The sequence below is a fragment of the Drosophila sulfurigaster genome, chromosome 3, assembly GCF_023558435.1.
Source record: "Drosophila sulfurigaster albostrigata strain 15112-1811.04 chromosome 3, ASM2355843v2, whole genome shotgun sequence".
In the NCBI taxonomy this organism is placed as follows: Eukaryota; Metazoa; Arthropoda; class Insecta; order Diptera; family Drosophilidae; genus Drosophila; species Drosophila sulfurigaster.
The window spans coordinates 25,623,835-25,639,967 of record NC_084883.1 but is presented as its reverse complement, the minus strand read 5'-3'; the positions used below and the strand labels follow the sequence as shown (position 1 = coordinate 25,639,967).

Sequence of the window (16,133 nt, the reverse complement as noted above, 5' to 3'; positions counted from 1 at the left end):
TGATAAATGCTGCTTACAATTTTCATAGCTATGGGCAGCATAATTAATTAATGACTGCAATAATTAATCAAAATTAACACCGCTTAAGTATCTACCATTGCCCAGTTAAACAATTAGTATTATTTACCGTCTTCACATGGGCAGTTGGAGCAAGAAACCACTCGGCAATCGCTGGTTGCGTCTCCTTTCCATTGTGAGTCGCCTTCTGGGCGTATCTCCAGCGAGTAGCAAGTATCGCCATGTGCACTTGGTCTGGTCTCTCATGCTGCTCAGCTGGATCTGGTTTGTGTGCACAAGTCTGCTGATATCCAAGTCACAGATGCAAGTGTTGGCCATCGAGAAGTTGATGTACCTCATCGAGTATCCCTCGAATATGATCATCACAGCCATCTTTTCACTCTACGTCTACCGCAGTGCGAGTTTCTTTGAGAGCCAGGCAATGCAGCAATTTAAACTGCAGACGTTGCTCTTCGTCGATGCTTGGGCATCACAGGGATTCTACAATCAACTGGGAAATTATGTGTTGAAACTTTTGCTGATGGTGTTTGCCTTTCACGGCATCTGTGTGACAATTGACATTCTTTGGCTGAACTTCAATTGGCTCCTCACACTCTACAGCAACTGTGCCCACAATCTCGTTGGTTTGATGATCAGTCTCAGTCTGTTGCAATATGTGCTCGCCCTGCGTGGCATCTGCCTGCTGCTGCAGCAGCTTAACTTACGGCTGGAGCAACTGCAGCCCAGTCGCAACAGCATTTGCATTCTGTCACCAACAACTGCGGAGTTTGAACACAAGCTGGAGCAACTGCGTGGCATTGTGGTTGCCTTGAACGACATGCACTCACAGCTCCTGGATAGATTTGGAGTCGTCTTTTTGGTGAGCTTTGTTAATTCACTTGTAAGCTTCTGCTACGAACTGTTCAATACGTTCCGCATGGTGGAGCAGGCTCAGTGGGAGGAATGGGTGCTGTTTATCTATCGCCTGCTCTGGCTGCTGATGCATGGCACTCGCATCTGGTGTGTCCTCATTGGCAATACTCGCATTGCGGAGCAGGTGAGTAAAAGGTGAAAAGATTAACATAGAGAGTAAGCCAGAGCTATTCCTTAGCCAGATAGCCATTTTAATAACACTAAAAATAGGAAAAAGTTTCGACCATACTCGACTTTGAGATACCCTCTACCTATTTTTAATAAAAGCTAAACAGTGTACTATTATTCTTTAAATATACCAAATTTATTAATGTGAAATAAATGTAAGATATACCAAAGAATATACATAATTATCAAGCAGATTGGTATATAGATATGTCATTACATTTAAAATATACCATAGAATATACCAAATTACCAACCAAAGTAAAGAAGCCGTTTCTTGCCATATAAAATTATTTCTTAAACAACTTCTACATTTTTTATCTGATCTGAAGCATAACTGATGTTAATATTGTATGCAAAAATCAGTCGACAGCCTGACAGACGGACAGGACTACATCGTCTCAGCTGACGTCGGTAATCAAAAATATATGTATGTACTTTATAGGGCCAGGGATGCCATTTTCTGCCTGTTACATATATTCCTTGTAGGCTCAAAGTTATAATACCTCTTTACATAAGTGTAGAGGGTATAAAAAGGAACCTGCCTCACTCCTATCTCTTTTCTGTGAAACTATCGTTTTATCCATATAATTTTTTGCTATAATCCTAATATATATGTATATCTTTTGTAATTCCTGCTTAGAAGTGCCAGCTGTGCCTGCTGCTCAACAAGTTCCACTTGCAGGACACGCGACAGGAACGCGCTGTTAATCACTTTCTGCTGCAGTTTCAGACACACGACGTCTGCCCATCAACAGTGTGCGGAGTTGTCGACTTGGACACCCTCGCAGTGGGCGGGGTAAGTGACCCACAACAATCCCCAAATGATATCATTAAAGTGACGTGCGCTTTGTTCTCCCGGCAGTTTATCAGCGCTTTGTCGGCCATTGTTATATTCCTAATACAAATCGATCTGGGCAATAAATCCCTAATGGGTTATTCCTTTTAAAAAGAAAGCGCTAACAATCCGTAGTTTCACTTACATTTCCAACATGGTCCGGTTCGGTTTGGTTTTTAGTAGCTGGTTAAAACGTTGCTGCACCTGGATAAATCATAAGTCGCAGCTAGTGTTGGGAGTGTCCTTTAGCGTAGCTCAAAATGTCTTTCGAAGATTAACAGACATCACAGCACAAGCTGGAGCCGAGACCAGCGTGCTGGCCATACGTCTCACAGTGGATCGTCGGTTGCACTTTTCCGAGCGGTAAGAAGAACGCTGTGCTATTTAAATCCTTGCTGAAGGAGCTGTTTTCTCCAAAGACTCCTCTGGCTGTGCGCGCTCATCGCCAGCATCTTTGCCGTCTACCAGCTGAGCGAAGTGCAAATCGCTCGCTACTTCAACTCACCCACCGTCATTTCGGTGGATCGCGATTATCGTGGCTGGAATGGATCCTTGCCAGCGGTTACACTTTGCTACTACGATCACATTGATTCCTTCAAGGCTAATGAGCTGATACAGGACTTGTGGAATGTCTCCATCATCGATGAGGATTACTTCTATATCATGGACTTTTTGTACGCCGTCGTCAATGCCACTGCAAGTAATTATGCCGAGCTCACCAGATTCGCAAGCGATGAACGTTTCGATCAGATTGATCTCTATGATATTATATTGGGCATTAATCGTCCCTTTGAGCAGGTGATTAGCACGTTTGATAGCAACTTTATGGTGCATGTCCAGATGGTAATGACGGAGCGAGGCTCCTGCTACGCCATCAACTCACCCATGTCTGCGGTGCTGGGCAAAGAGTGAGTAGCAGAGGAAGAGAAGTAAACTGTTTGCAGCTCAATTTGTGTTAATTGCAGCCCTGTCCAGTACGATGAACTGCCTCCGCCGCTAACCTGTCAGTATGGCAAGCAGCAGTGTTACATTCGAATGGATCTCTTCGAGAGCACGGGCGTGGTAAGAAAATAATCATAAGACTGTTCCAAAGGAGACATTGTACAACTATCTAAAAAAAAATTATATAATAAGTAAAACAAAGGTTATGATTTTGTGCAGTTTTTGATGAATTAGTTGTTTGTTTATTTTTTACAAGTTAGGAATTCATTAAATCGTTATATCTGTCAATCATAATTTCCAAACAAGGTATTTTTTCTACGATTAAAGCTATCTAATTTAGTTCTAAAGGTCAAACACAAAATGTTAAATTAATACTCATATATATTACATAATATACACCTTGTAATCACTTCTTTTGAAGATATACATTTTTTATTTAAAATTTATAATTCATTAATAATTTATTCACTTTATATACAAATTAAACTTTTAACATTTGGGGTTGATTTTATATTTTACATTTTGGCTTTTATTTAGAAAACAAAATTTCTGCTGATAATTTACATTTATCATGAAAAGTATTTGACTTTAAGCATGCGACATTCATTGGCAACAAGTAACAATCTTTCTTAAAGGATCTTTTATATACTTCATTTTTTATAGATTTTTAATTGACATTGTTTTCGCAGCTAGATGTGCACTCGCCATATGAAGTATCCGCCTCGGAGGCCAACATTGTGGCCCTGCACAAATCAGACGAAATCACAGCCTCATTCAAGGTGCTCGAGACCGTGTAAGTAACAAACTAACAAGCTATAAAAAGTAATTTAAAGTAAGAATCCTTTCTGATAGAGCATCTAAAAATCTGCGAGAACTGAGCGTTGAACAACGCAAGTGCGTCTTTAATGATGAAGAAACCTCAAATCTAAAGGTATATAAACATATTTAGAGCTACAATAAATACTCTATAAACATCATTCCCAAACAGATCTATAGTAAATCTCTCTGTCTGGCAAGATGTCGAGCGATCATGGCCTTGGAAATGTGCAACTGCGTGCCCTTTTTCTATCCTTTTGTGGAAGGACCCAGCTGCAATCCGGCTGGCTTTGAGTGTTTGCTGGATTTCAAATGGCCCATTTGGGCGCTACACATTTGTAAATGTCCATCAACATGCACTGAGATCGAGTACACCATGCAGACGGTTAAAAAGAGCTCTTGGGGCATCAAGAACAACGAAGAAGCGGCGAGTGCTGAATCGGCTACATCAAGCTTTCGCTGGGATCTAATACCACCCAAGGTGCGCTTTAGACGTGATGTTGTCTTTAGCTTTGAGGATCTCATTGGTAAAACCTAGATTCTAGATTGTCTTTAACTCTTAATTGAACCCTGTATTTTCAACAGTCTCGTTTGGTGGCGTCATGGCGTTGTTTGTGGGCATCAGTGTCATGGGGGCAGTGCAAATATCTTACGTCATCATTTACAACTGCTTACTGGACACTTTCAAACTAATTCGCTTTATTCATCTAAATTTTCACGAACGCTGTCGGCGAGCTATTCCGGCGTTTAGACGGAGGACTAGTCCAAGTCATGTTTCTCGAGCTGAGACCGCTGAGCTGCCGCTCTTTGAATATGTGAATTAAAACAATATTGCCGAACAAATAACAGACAATATTATAGTCATACATTTAATAACTAAATGCAGATATACTACTTTGTAATTATGTTTGGCTTTTAATAAATGATTACACTATTGCTGGCGCGCTCAAATCGATACATTTTGAGCAAATTCAAATTTATAAGTATCGATAACATTCGATTTCTTATGTTGATATTCAATCGGCGAACTCATATGTTTTTTGTAACAAACTTTCATCTCTAGCTAAGAATACACGTGCAGTGCAAAGAAAGGTATTTATTTATTTCAATAAATTCATCAGCTCCGAACTAATTACTGATAAATTGCGATTCATAGTTTGACAAAATGAGTGACGACGAGTCTAGCGATGGTATGGAGGATTTGAAGGCGTTGATGGCCATTTACAAACAGCATGACGAGTCGCAAGAGGAAAAGCCGCAGTCGGCCAAAGACGAAGTCGAAACTGGCTATGTTGAAGTGCCTATGGAAAAAGTGCTATTCGGTGACAAGCAAACGTTTCTCAGCAATCTAGCTAAGTCGGTGGGCAAAAAACGGCAGAAAGATAAAGAAGATAGTGATGCGGACGAAGATGATGACAAAGCAGACTTGGCCAAGAAACCCAAAGCAGCCTGGCATGATTCCGATGACGAAGAGCTCGAGGTGGGCGAAGTGAAACGCCAAACACGACATACAGGACCCTTAAACCATTTGCGCATGGACAAGTCATACAAGGAGTATTTAACGGCTCGCTTTCAACGCACCGTTAATCAACCTAAATGGGCAACGTTGAAGGCAAAGAAGGAGAACTCCGAGAGCGAAGATTCCGAGGATGAAGCACTACTGAAAACTGTTGGATTCATCGATCACAAGGCTAAGACACGCGAACTGCGAGCCAAGAGCATATTCTTCAAGAGAGTCAAGGATTTGAATCGTGCCACATACAGCGAAGGCGTCATTAACAGTGTTCAGTTCCATCCGACGAGCACCGCTGCCCTGGTGGCGGGTGAAAGTTGTCTGGCTACCATATACAGTGTGAATGGACAAAAGAACGAGAAACTGCACAACATACGCTTCCCAAAGTTCGCCATCACTTGTGCCCGCATCACTCCTTGCGGTACCAAAGCCTTCTTTGGCGCCATGCAACGTCACTATTACTCCTACGATCTGCTCGAGGCCAAGGCGACCAAGCTGAAGATGCCTTCGAACATCAAGACTTCGCACAAGTTTGAGGTGTCGCCGTGTGGCAAATATATTGTTACCATGGGCGTATTTGGTAATATTCATGTGTTCACTGCCAATTCCAATGAATTGCTGCACACCTTCAAGCAGGAGGGACAATTGCGTGGCATGAGCTGGACGGCGGACTCGAAGCGTATCATTTGCTCCGGTTCCAGCTGCAATGTGAATGTACTTTCCATGCGGGAGTTGCGCATCGAGCACACTTTCATCGATGATGGTTGTATTAATGGCCGAGCAATTGCATTGTCACCAAATCAACAAATGCTTGCAACTGGCAGCAATGAAGGCGTTGTCAATATTTACGACTATGAGAACATCTACAAATCGGCGGCACCGCAGCCAGAGAAGCGCTTCATGAATCTGCAAACAGCAATTGCTGATCTGAAATTCAATCCCACGTCAGAGTTGCTAGCAATGGGGTCGCGTTTGGTGCCAAATGCCTTAAAACTGGCGCATTTTCCCAGCGCCACGATCTATTCCAACTTCCCTGGGCAACAGGAGGATGTTGGTTATGTCAACACCATGGCCTTTTCACCGGGCAGTGGCTACTTCGCCATCGGTTGCAAGGGGAAGAAGGCACCGTTGTTTAGACTTAAGCATTTCAAGAACTATTAACTATTGTAGTAAACAAATTAAAACCTATTTTCTATATATCAAATTCTTTGTTTTGAATTCCTTAGTTTAATATCTTCGCACGGACAGCTTTAAGCTATATTATGTTATAAATTGGTCCTAAACTCGATAGCAAGGACTCCAATCAGTGCTTACCCAAGACACGCAGCGCCTGTAGCTTCAAAATCTTGTTGAAAATGCAGTTTTAATATAAACGTGTTTTTATTCAACGAAAATACATTATTACTTAATATGGAGCACGAAAGATGTCACGTTTCTGGGATTCGTGAATCTTGCCAATGTCGTCGAGCTTCGTGCAAATGTGTGTCGACTGTGATTCGATCCATTGCAGCGAATTCATGTGCGCGTTGAGAATCTTGCCAATCTGTATAATGGGATCTGTGTTGTCCTGTCCCTTATTGGCCTCGTTCAGATTGTCGATGATCTCCTTTAGATCTTCGGACATTTGTTTCAACTGTGTATCCAAGTTCTCCACCATCAAATAAGTCTGACTGCGCTCCTGATCCACGCGTGGCAAGTTCACGAATTCCTTCTCCAGTGGTGCAAGACTCTCTTCGAGTTCTTTGTGCTGGGTGGCAATGAATTCCAGCTCTTGGTCCAACACCTGTTGATCGTTCTTCACCTTTTGTACAGCGTCATTCAACTCGATGATCTTTTGATTATTGCCAATTAAGAGTTTATCCCAAGCATTGATCTGAGTCGCCTGTTCGGTAAAAACTTTCTCTTGCTCCTCAAACTCCAGTGTCCACTTGTTGATGTGTTCCTCCAGCTGATTATAAGACAATTGCGGAGCATTCGCAACTACGGCGGAATCTGTAGTTTTAGTGGCTGTCGACAGGTTAGCGAAAGCACCACCTCCTCCCAGGGTTGCTGGTGCAGCACTAACGAGAGGCGCTACTGCTGCGGCGACGGGCGCTATGGCTGTGGTGCTCTTGGGAGCTGTGGTCAGGCCAAGGGTCAAGCCTCCGCCGAGTGGAGCACTTGTTGCGGCCGCAGCAGCTGTTGTGGTTGTGGCTGCGACAGCAGCTGGCTGCGCCATGAAGCCGCCAAATGTTGGTGCAGCTGCTGCAACGGGGGCAGCTGCTGCTGGAGCAGCAGCAGCACCGAGGCTAGCTCCAAGTCCTGTGAGTGGGTTAGATGTAACTGGTGCCGCTGTTGTGGCAGCCAGTCCAAAGCCACCGAATGGTGGTGGCGCCGCTTTAGTAGCGTCCGCATCTCCACCTCCCAAATTTACTGGATTAGTTGTTGTCGGCGCGGCAAACGAAAACGTTGGTTTGGCGGCAGCTGCGCCGGCGGGATTTGCAGCTGCTGGCGCTGTGTTCAAACCAAATGAGAATCCAGTTGTACTAGCTGCGGTTGTTGTAGGCAGTTGGAACGCCATTTTTATGTTTGAATTTGTCGAAAACGCAAAATAATGAATTTAACAAAACGCGCACGCCGAACGAACAAATAAATTCGCACACAATGTGACCGCCAATTGAATTATCGAATATACTGATTCAATTAGGAAAAATACTAATATTTTATAATATACGCAAATTTTCAACAGTTATCGACGCAACCAGTGCTGCAAAGTATCAATGGTCGTTTGTTTGTTGCAACAACAATTGGCGAAACTAATTTACACAGCCCGCGCAAATAAATAAATGCCGGCTACTAGAATGCCAATTTTAAGTAGTGTGAATATAAAGTTATTATTAGGATTTAAATGAATATTCCTTTTTTTAAGTATTGCTGTTTGCAACATAATGATAAGAGCTCGTCTTAGTGAATTATTTGAAAGTGGTTTGATTTGTAAGTGAACACGAAATGTTTTTTTTTTATCAACAAAGAAGCTGATAAAGTGTCATCTGGGTCAAGCAGTGAGTGAATCTTTTTTTTTTTTTAATTACAAGTACAAGTGATAGTAAATGACACAATGACAAAGTCAATTACTCGCAGACTTTGAAATCTTAGTGTTCAATGTATATTACAGTATTATATCAGTAATACATAGTAAGTTTCAATTTACAAAAAAAATTAAAAATGGACACCCTCATTTCCTTATACAATATTGCAAATTTACGACTATTTCCCCGTAGTTTATCTACTAGTTATGCAATCTTGTAGTATAGTGTAAAAGCCAGTTGATTTAAAGGCAAAACGAAAAAGCAAAGAACACATAGAACAGAACCTGCGCCCGCGCTCTGTACAAGTTGATAACCTGAAACGACGCGTTTGTGAACTTGCTTTTGGTTTTCTAGTGTCGCCGATAAGAACGAGGAGCCTTCTGAACAAAGGCAAAAACAGTCGGACTGATTCCCTGCTGCGCTTAAAAGCGCTGTGAACTCAATGCTGTGTACTTCAATTGCAATTAACAATTGACAATCGACTCAACACAAGGCAACGCTAGTGTTTGCGCAAGGTGTTTGGTAAACATAGTTATCGGTAGCTCAAGATTGCCACCAACCAGCATAAACATAAACAATCTAATCTTCACTTTACACATTCCTATAAAATCGTGACTGCCGCATAGAAAAGGACGCATTGCGTTTGGAAAGCTCAGCAAAGCACAATGTACAAAACGTCGCCGGCAGTAATTGTGCTGCTGCTGCTGCAGTTGCTCAACTCTGGACATGCTCTGGAGAACGGATTGGCACGAACGTAATTTAACTGTCTGGTTAATTTGTGGTATAAATTTATAATTTGAATTCTTCTTTGCAGTCCACCAATGGGCTGGATGTCCTGGCAACGGTAAGTTTATGTTAATTGTAGTAGTTTCTTATTTTCTTTAAATGACTTTACACAATGTGTAATATTTCTTATATAATGTTTAATCTGCGACAGGTTTCGCTGCATCACAGACTGCAACAAGTTTCCTGATGAGTGCATAAGGTATGTTGTGTCTGATGATTCTTATCTACATAGTTTTAGAGGGTATTAGTGAGACGTAAAAATTATAGAGGCGTAGAAGCGTCACTCACAATTATATAAATGTTATACTATAAAATATATGGACTGAAATGAATAGTTGCCAATAGTATAGAATACTATTGAGTTTTGAGTGTCCTATTAACATATATGTAGATCTATAGTTTTTAAATTTATTGTAACAATGAAGTCTTGATCCGCATAAACATAATGATAAACTTAGAAGGAATAACGTGGAGTGAATAGTTACAATAATGCTGCCTTTAAAAATGATAACTATTTTTTAAATCTATATTTTAATGTTGATTTTTTCATGTTCGAAACTTGAATAATTTTAATTTATTTATAGTGAACGACTTTTCCGTCGACATGCGGATTTGCTTGCTTCCGAGGGTTACGCTGATGTGGGCTACGAATACGTGATCATTGATGATTGTTGGCTGGAGAAGACTCGTGACAATAAAACGAACAAGTTGGTGGCTGATCGCACGCGTTTTCCCAGCGGCTTGAATGCTCTCGCTGATCATGTAAGGGAGAAATAGACTTGTAATGGAAGTCTATTAAATTTCTTCTAAATATTTACTCTACAGGTTCACAACAGAGGTCTTAAATTTGGGTTGTATCAGGACTTTGGCACCCTTACCTGTGCCGGGTACCCGGGTGTGATCGATCACATGCAGCTCGATGCCCAAACTTTTGCCGATTGGGATGTTGACTATGTTAAGCTGGATGGTTGCTATGCCAACGTCACCGACATGGCCGAAGGATATCCACAGTTTGGACGCCTACTCAATGCCACTGGCAGACCAATGGTTTATTCCTGCAGCTGGTAATATTCTCTACTTAATATATTTATCATAGATTATCATAACTGTACGGGTTTTGTAGGCCTGCTTATCTGGATGACGAATACCCGGACTATGAATCTTTAATAAAACATTGCAACCTGTGGCGCAATTGGGATGATATTGACGATTCCCTGGAATCGGTTTTCCAGATTATGGATTACTTTGCGAAAAACCAAGATAGTATCCAGCCTCAAGCCGGCCCAGGACATTGGAATGATCCCGATATGCTGATTTTGGGCAACTATGGACTAAGCTACGATCAAAGTAAACTTCAGATGGCTGTTTGGGCTGTGCTTGCGGCACCGCTAATCATGTCCAACGACTTGGCCAAGGTGGAACCGAGGATCAAGGCCATATTGCAGAATAGGTATTAGTTCTGTTTTACTATTGTAATATTCATATTTTTCATATTAGTTTTAATCTCTATCGTTATAAAGAGATGTCATTGCTGTGAATCAGGATCCGTTGGGCATCCAGGGACGTCGTCTACTCGTTAAAGAAGATATTGAGGTCAGTTTGTCTTTCAATTTGTTCTTAAGTGCAATGGCAAAACGATATATTCTTGCTATGCAGGTCTGGCGCCGTCCCATAACGCCCAAAAATGATGACCAGGAATACTCCTTTGCTGTGGCCTTTGTCAGTCGTCGCGCAGATGGCAAACCTTACGGCATAACCTTCTCACTTAAAGAGGTAACTCAAATATATTATAATATTTTTTAAATACGCTATTATTTTTCGTTTTCATTTCGCAGTTGTTGCTGACAAACAGCAAAGGTTATAGTGTTCAGGTGAGACTTTAATTCTTCAGACATTGATATCAGTCGTAAACCATTAATTTTTAATTCTGTTTTAAGGATCTGTTTGAACCTAAGAGCAACTTGGGCGTTTATGAGGCAGACAGTCAGTTTTCAACGCGTGTGGTACCCAACGGTATTTACATTCTTTTTTTTACCTGAAATTCAATTTATTTTATTTTATATTTCTTTTTGTTTTAGGTGTAACTTTCTACAAGTTTACAGCGCTGTGAAAAACAAACGAAGCTGCTAATGAAGTAATTAAAATATGCAAATTTGTGGGCTGTCATTCAGCTGGCATCGAATACGTTTGTCGATAAGAATAAACTTTTGTAATTAAATGAAGGAAAACATTAAGAAAAAACACAACGAAAAGCATTGTTCATGTTGAATTTGTTGTTTATTTAGCACTTTACAAACAAATTATAATATGCGCTTTGCACATTATACGAGTACTCATACTATGCTTGATTTGTTTTGTATAAATACAGTTTATATTATTGTACACATTTTATAGGCATAGATTCAAGTTCCGACATTAATTAAAAAGAGGCCTGCCTGTTGCTTGCAGCCATAATATGTAGTATAAAGGTATGAATAAGACTTTAAACTTCGATGAAAATATGTGTGAAATTTTTGCCAGGCCATTAAATAAATAATAGTATGTATTGCAGTGTTAAGACGACCATAAGACCAATTAAGATGCTAATGAAGAAGGAAAAACCAAAGGGATTAACAGCGAAAGGATAACTCTCCCAAGCCGGCTTATACTGATAGCTTTCGAGTTCTACATCAATGCAGATGCATTTGGTGTAGTCAAGTCATATTTAAATAGTTAGCAGCTACAGTTAAAAGTTAGTGTTAGTTAGTCATAGGTTATTGTCAAGTTAAGTAATGTGTGTGTGTGTGTGTGTGTAGTTGTGATTTCATTTCGCCAAGCCAGATGAAACCTTTGGCTAATGCACTCCATTGCTGATGGTCGGCGTGCGTTCGTAGGTGCGTCGATGCAGTGCATCCACATCCTTCAGATAGTATGTGCCCGGAAACAGAGCACTGATGCTGCCAGTGGGCGTGTATGGCGCCGCATGATTGTTCTTCTCCCTGACCTCCATCAGCGACGAGAACTGCTCGGGCACCACTTTCTCGCGAGAGTTGAGCATGGGCTGCACATACGCTAGTTTATCCACAAACTGCTCAAAGGCCGCCGCATCCTTTGTCACTTTAATGGAGTACATCGAGGCAGCCAGTCCCGAGCCATAGGAAAAGACACCAATGCGCTTATCAACCAGTTGAGCAGCAGGCACACCAATCAGCAACGAAACCAGACCCGAGTAGACCGACGGTGTGTACATGTTGCCCACCTGATTGGCCAGCAGCAGCGACTTCTTCGTCTTGGCCTCGAACACCTCGGCGGACTGCGTAAGGAAGGCCTTCTCCACGTCCCGATCAAAGTAGCTGCCCTCTAGCGTGGCGGTGGAGAAACGCTCCAGGCCGGCAAACTTCTCAACGCGCTTATCCTCGCTGCTCAGCAGGAAATCGTTGAAACTGAGGCGACCCACCGACTTCTGGACCAGTTTGCAGAAGGGCGTGTGGAAGAGTATGGCATCGAAATTGTCCAGACCCGCTCCCGACTGTTCAGGATGCTGTTTCTCGAACTTCTTGCGATACAGGCGATAGCAGATGTCCAACGCCGACAGATAGCATTGGATGGACAGCTTGCCATCCACCACCGGATACTCAGAGCCCAAGTCGGGCTTGTAAAAGTCATAGGCATGCTCCATGTGCGTTGCCCTCAAGCCACGCTCCAGCACCAAGGGTGCATGTGGTCCCACCAGCATGGCAATGGCTCCGGCGCCGCCCGTCGGACGCGCTGCGCCCTTGGCATAGACGGCGATGTCGGCACACACTGCCAGAGCATAGCGACCATCCCAGCTGGAGGATTCAATCCAGTTGGCCGCATTGAAGAGCGCCGCAGTGCCGCCATAGCAGGCATTTGTGGTGTCCAGTCCTTCGATGTCAGTGTTGCCGCTCTCGGCAAATAGTTGCATTAGCACCGATTTAACGGATTTCGATTTATCGACTATCGTTTCGGTGCCCACCTCTAATCGACCGATTTCCGTATGCTTGATTTGATGACGCTCGAGCAGGCGGCTGACAACCGTTAAACAGAGCGAGTTGACATCCTCGCGATCCGAGCAAAAGCCCATTTTCGCCTGTCCCAGGCCGATTGTGTATTTGCCGGTGGAGGCACCATCGAACTGTTCCAGTTCCGTTTGGTCCACATATTGGGATGGGAAGATCACCTCAATGGCGCGTATTCCAACATTTTCGGGCCAACTGCTGCTTGCCATGATTTGATTATTTCTATTTTTCTAATTGGTCTTCGGTTTGATTTCTCGATTTTGTACTGGCGCGATATGCGAGTTGAGAGAGTGCGATTTCCTGAGTTCTGTAAGTAATCAAAGGGTCTTTGTTTATTGTTGTTGGTTGTAGTCAAATAAATTTCAACACTAATCAAACACACCACACACACACAAACGCAGACACAGAAATTCCAATGGCCATGGTGGCGTCACAACTTTCACCTCTTGATATTCTGCGCAATCAGAAAAAAATGTCTCTTTAAGTTATGCATATTGCTTGTTGTAATCGCTCGCTTAAGATTGCGCTTGGGTTGGGTTGGTTTCTTGGGTAAACATAAATTCAACACAATATCGTCGCAGCTAATGAATGAAGAAATCTAACCACCTGTTGCACGCTCGAGCTGCTTTGACCGTGTGCCGAAAGAGCGCGTCTTGAAAATTGTGTTGTCGACGCTGGCAGCGACGTCGACGTAGACGTTAACGTCGGCAGCGACCGTGGTGCCCATCACAGTGATTTCGATTTCGCTGCGAGCTTTTTAGGCACGCCACAGCTCTGAATGCCAACGAAGACACACACAGACAGAGCGACGGCCATTATAACAACAAGCAAGCAGAAGCGACAACAACAACTGCGATCAGAAGCACTAAAAATCAGGTGGAGAAACTTTCTCCACGCAGTCGAACTTTGCTAAAGAGAACAACCGAAGAAGAAGCAGCAGCAGCAGCAAATAAATGTTCAAAGTCGCTTCATACCAAACCCAAATTCAATACAAGACATTCGACAGTTTTCTTTTAGCACTGATTTAATCTAAAACACATGTCTTGCCAATTCTCAACACTTTAGACAATGATTAATTATTCTATGAAGTTATCAGTGGCTTTCTACAACTCTTTAGCGTTGTTCTAAATTTCCAAATAATGTTGGTCAAGAACAATTGGTGACTACAAATTGCAGACAACTATTTCAGATACATATGTAGTTTTCTTTTTTTCACTTTTTGGGACTGGGTCAGCTTCATTGATCGTTGAGCTTGAAGAGCAGTGAATAGGACAGTTGGCAGATTTATGCTCCTTAGGACAGTCGGTAGACCAATTGTGCAATAGGACAGTAGGACACTTTTCAATGTATGTAACTTGGTCACGGTGTCGTCTAACGGGGATTATTGTATAACTGATAACAAGCGCGGCAACGCAAGAGAGTGAGAGCGAGACAGAAAGATAGAGCGAGAGAGGCGTCGCATGCTCAATAAGTGTGATGTTTACCTTTACAATTAGCACCTGGCACCAAAAAAATGGGTAAAATACCGCACAAAATATAAAAGACTGTTGTTGTGTTCAAGTTTTCACTTTTAACGTTGATGATTTTTTGATTTGTTGCTGTTGGGTTTTGTTGTCACTTATGTATGTTGGTTGTGTGTGTTCGTTGGTTCTCCGCGGAACGCGTAGCTCACTCGAGCGAATCTCTTGGCAGACTGAACAGCGGCGCTTCGCCAACAACGGCATATGACCATAAAGACACCAAGTGCGTCGACGTCGACGCTAGCGTCAACGCCAACAGCGGCAGCGACGCTGTTACAAGTTGAGGACAGAAAGGAAGAAGCAACAGCACAGTATGCAAAGTGCGCTTTTGGGGCGTGTTGTAAGCCAATGTCAAATGCGTATCGAGTTGAGTATTTACCAAAAATATATTTACTATACATATTTATGAGCTACGACGCTGTTGTTAAGCTGAGCTGGAGATAAGATCGGAAGCAGTAACATAATAGGTCTTGTGTTTTGGGTGATCGCGCCATTCGATTGCGCTGATAAGACTCTCCCCTTTATCATGATGTCGGGCTGCCGGTAAGTGAACAAAGGCAATATATCCGCATTTGTTTTCTATTTTATGGATGCGCGTTCAAAGGTTCTTGAGTTTAATTGTTTTCTCAAATAAGTGAGTTTCAATGTTATGGAAATGGGGAATTGAGGAAAAGCAGGCTAAACAATTGGACTTTTACTCGTTTATTTTTTAGCCCATCAAGATATTGAGTAAACAATTCAAACTTATTGCGATCTATTGTATTTGGAACTGTTGCGCCCTAGTGTGTACACAATCCATTCGCTATATTATTCAAATTTGTTCACAGCAAGCCAACTTGAGTCATCGACCGAATTTCGCAAAAACTCACAAAGCAATCGACAGGCACCAAAGGTTAGAGGCCCCTACATTGAAACCCAATGCTTATAGCGCACGTGTCGCAAAGAACCTTTTCTTCTCTTTCTTCCTTTCTTTTCTTTTTGTTGTTATATGAACATAATTGTATTATGAAACAGACACTGGCTGACGTATTATTTTTTACTTTTTTTTTAAATGAGCTTATGAAATTGCCCACAAAATGAATTAAACTTTGGCTCTTTGCCCCCCAATGAAATGATTTTCATTTGCATAGTTTATGATAATGTTTCGTAAGATTTACTTTCGTCAGTGTTTGTTTAAAATGTTTAACAACAAACAAATTGCAGCGCCGACATATCGAATGAAAGCTGCTGCAGTTGTCAAGAAATTTATAACGATTTCACTGAGAAACAACACACATGGCGATGGGAAAAGCACTCCATACACACATTACGTTGCACTTACATATTTTGGTATATTATTGCCACCTTAATTGTGCCAAATAATAGGATTAACTAAACTAAATTTAATAACAAAATCAGGCACGTAGTGGGGAGGCGCCTACATATAGACTAGAGGTGGAAGAACGTCGATATAATTTTTTAGAAAATCGACTCGATGTTTTTTACATTTATTTATTTAAAAAAAATAATAACTATTTTGATTTTGATATTTAAAAA

The 16,133-nt window shown here is 41.9% G+C and overlaps 6 protein-coding genes across 7 annotated transcripts; 4 read left to right on the top strand and 2 right to left on the bottom strand.

Annotated features, from left to right (window-relative positions):
* Positions 1-58: 58 nt before the first annotated feature.
* On the top strand, positions 59-2,102 carry LOC133843818 (putative gustatory receptor 59e). The gene is made up of 3 exons (XM_062277543.1): positions 59-1,054; positions 1,739-1,894; positions 1,961-2,102. Exons 1-3 carry the CDS (start codon positions 137-139, stop codon positions 2,042-2,044), a joined length of 1,158 nt encoding a protein of 385 aa, XP_062133527.1. The 5' UTR covers positions 59-136; the 3' UTR covers positions 2,045-2,102.
* LOC133843835 (sodium channel protein Nach) lies at positions 2,038-4,659 on the top strand. The gene is made up of 7 exons (XM_062277573.1): positions 2,038-2,296; positions 2,353-2,841; positions 2,899-2,995; positions 3,565-3,668; positions 3,728-3,806; positions 3,864-4,218; positions 4,277-4,659. The coding sequence occupies exons 1-7, from the start codon at positions 2,088-2,090 to the stop codon at positions 4,513-4,515; spliced, it is 1,572 nt and encodes a 523-aa protein (XP_062133557.1). The 5' UTR covers positions 2,038-2,087; the 3' UTR covers positions 4,516-4,659.
* Positions 4,660-4,709: 50 nt separating this feature from the next.
* On the top strand, positions 4,710-6,408 carry LOC133843813 (U3 small nucleolar RNA-associated protein 18 homolog). The gene is made up of 2 exons (XM_062277535.1): positions 4,710-4,783; positions 4,848-6,408. The coding sequence occupies exon 2, from the start codon at positions 4,857-4,859 to the stop codon at positions 6,363-6,365; it is 1,509 nt and encodes a 502-aa protein (XP_062133519.1). The 5' UTR covers positions 4,710-4,783; positions 4,848-4,856; the 3' UTR covers positions 6,366-6,408.
* Positions 6,409-6,560: 152 nt separating this feature from the next.
* Positions 6,561-7,864, bottom strand: LOC133843819 (nuclear pore glycoprotein p62). Its single transcript, XM_062277545.1, has one exon. It carries the CDS (start codon positions 7,762-7,764, stop codon positions 6,610-6,612), a length of 1,155 nt encoding a protein of 384 aa, XP_062133529.1. The 5' UTR covers positions 7,765-7,864; the 3' UTR covers positions 6,561-6,609.
* A 653-nt stretch (positions 7,865-8,517) lies between these two features.
* Positions 8,518-11,310, top strand: LOC133843815 (alpha-N-acetylgalactosaminidase). The gene is made up of 11 exons (XM_062277539.1): positions 8,518-9,026; positions 9,087-9,116; positions 9,210-9,257; positions 9,643-9,820; positions 9,884-10,122; positions 10,182-10,508; positions 10,579-10,651; positions 10,715-10,831; positions 10,894-10,929; positions 10,996-11,071; positions 11,137-11,310. Exons 1-11 carry the CDS (start codon positions 8,938-8,940, stop codon positions 11,166-11,168), a joined length of 1,245 nt encoding a protein of 414 aa, XP_062133523.1. The 5' UTR covers positions 8,518-8,937; the 3' UTR covers positions 11,169-11,310.
* Positions 11,311-11,313: 3 nt separating this feature from the next.
* LOC133843814 (hydroxymethylglutaryl-CoA synthase 1) lies at positions 11,314-16,058 on the bottom strand. 2 transcript variants are annotated; one of them, XM_062277537.1, is made up of 2 exons: positions 15,919-16,058; positions 11,314-13,384 (listed from the first exon to the last, which is right to left on the bottom strand). In XM_062277537.1, the coding sequence occupies exon 2, from the start codon at positions 13,284-13,286 to the stop codon at positions 11,892-11,894; it is 1,395 nt and encodes a 464-aa protein (XP_062133521.1). In that variant the 5' UTR covers positions 13,287-13,384; positions 15,919-16,058; the 3' UTR covers positions 11,314-11,891. The 2 variants fall into 2 exon arrangements, with proteins under 2 accessions (XP_062133521.1, XP_062133522.1); XM_062277538.1 differs by lacking the exon at positions 15,919-16,058 and adding an exon at positions 14,562-14,724.
* Between the last annotated feature and the right edge of the window lie 75 nt (positions 16,059-16,133).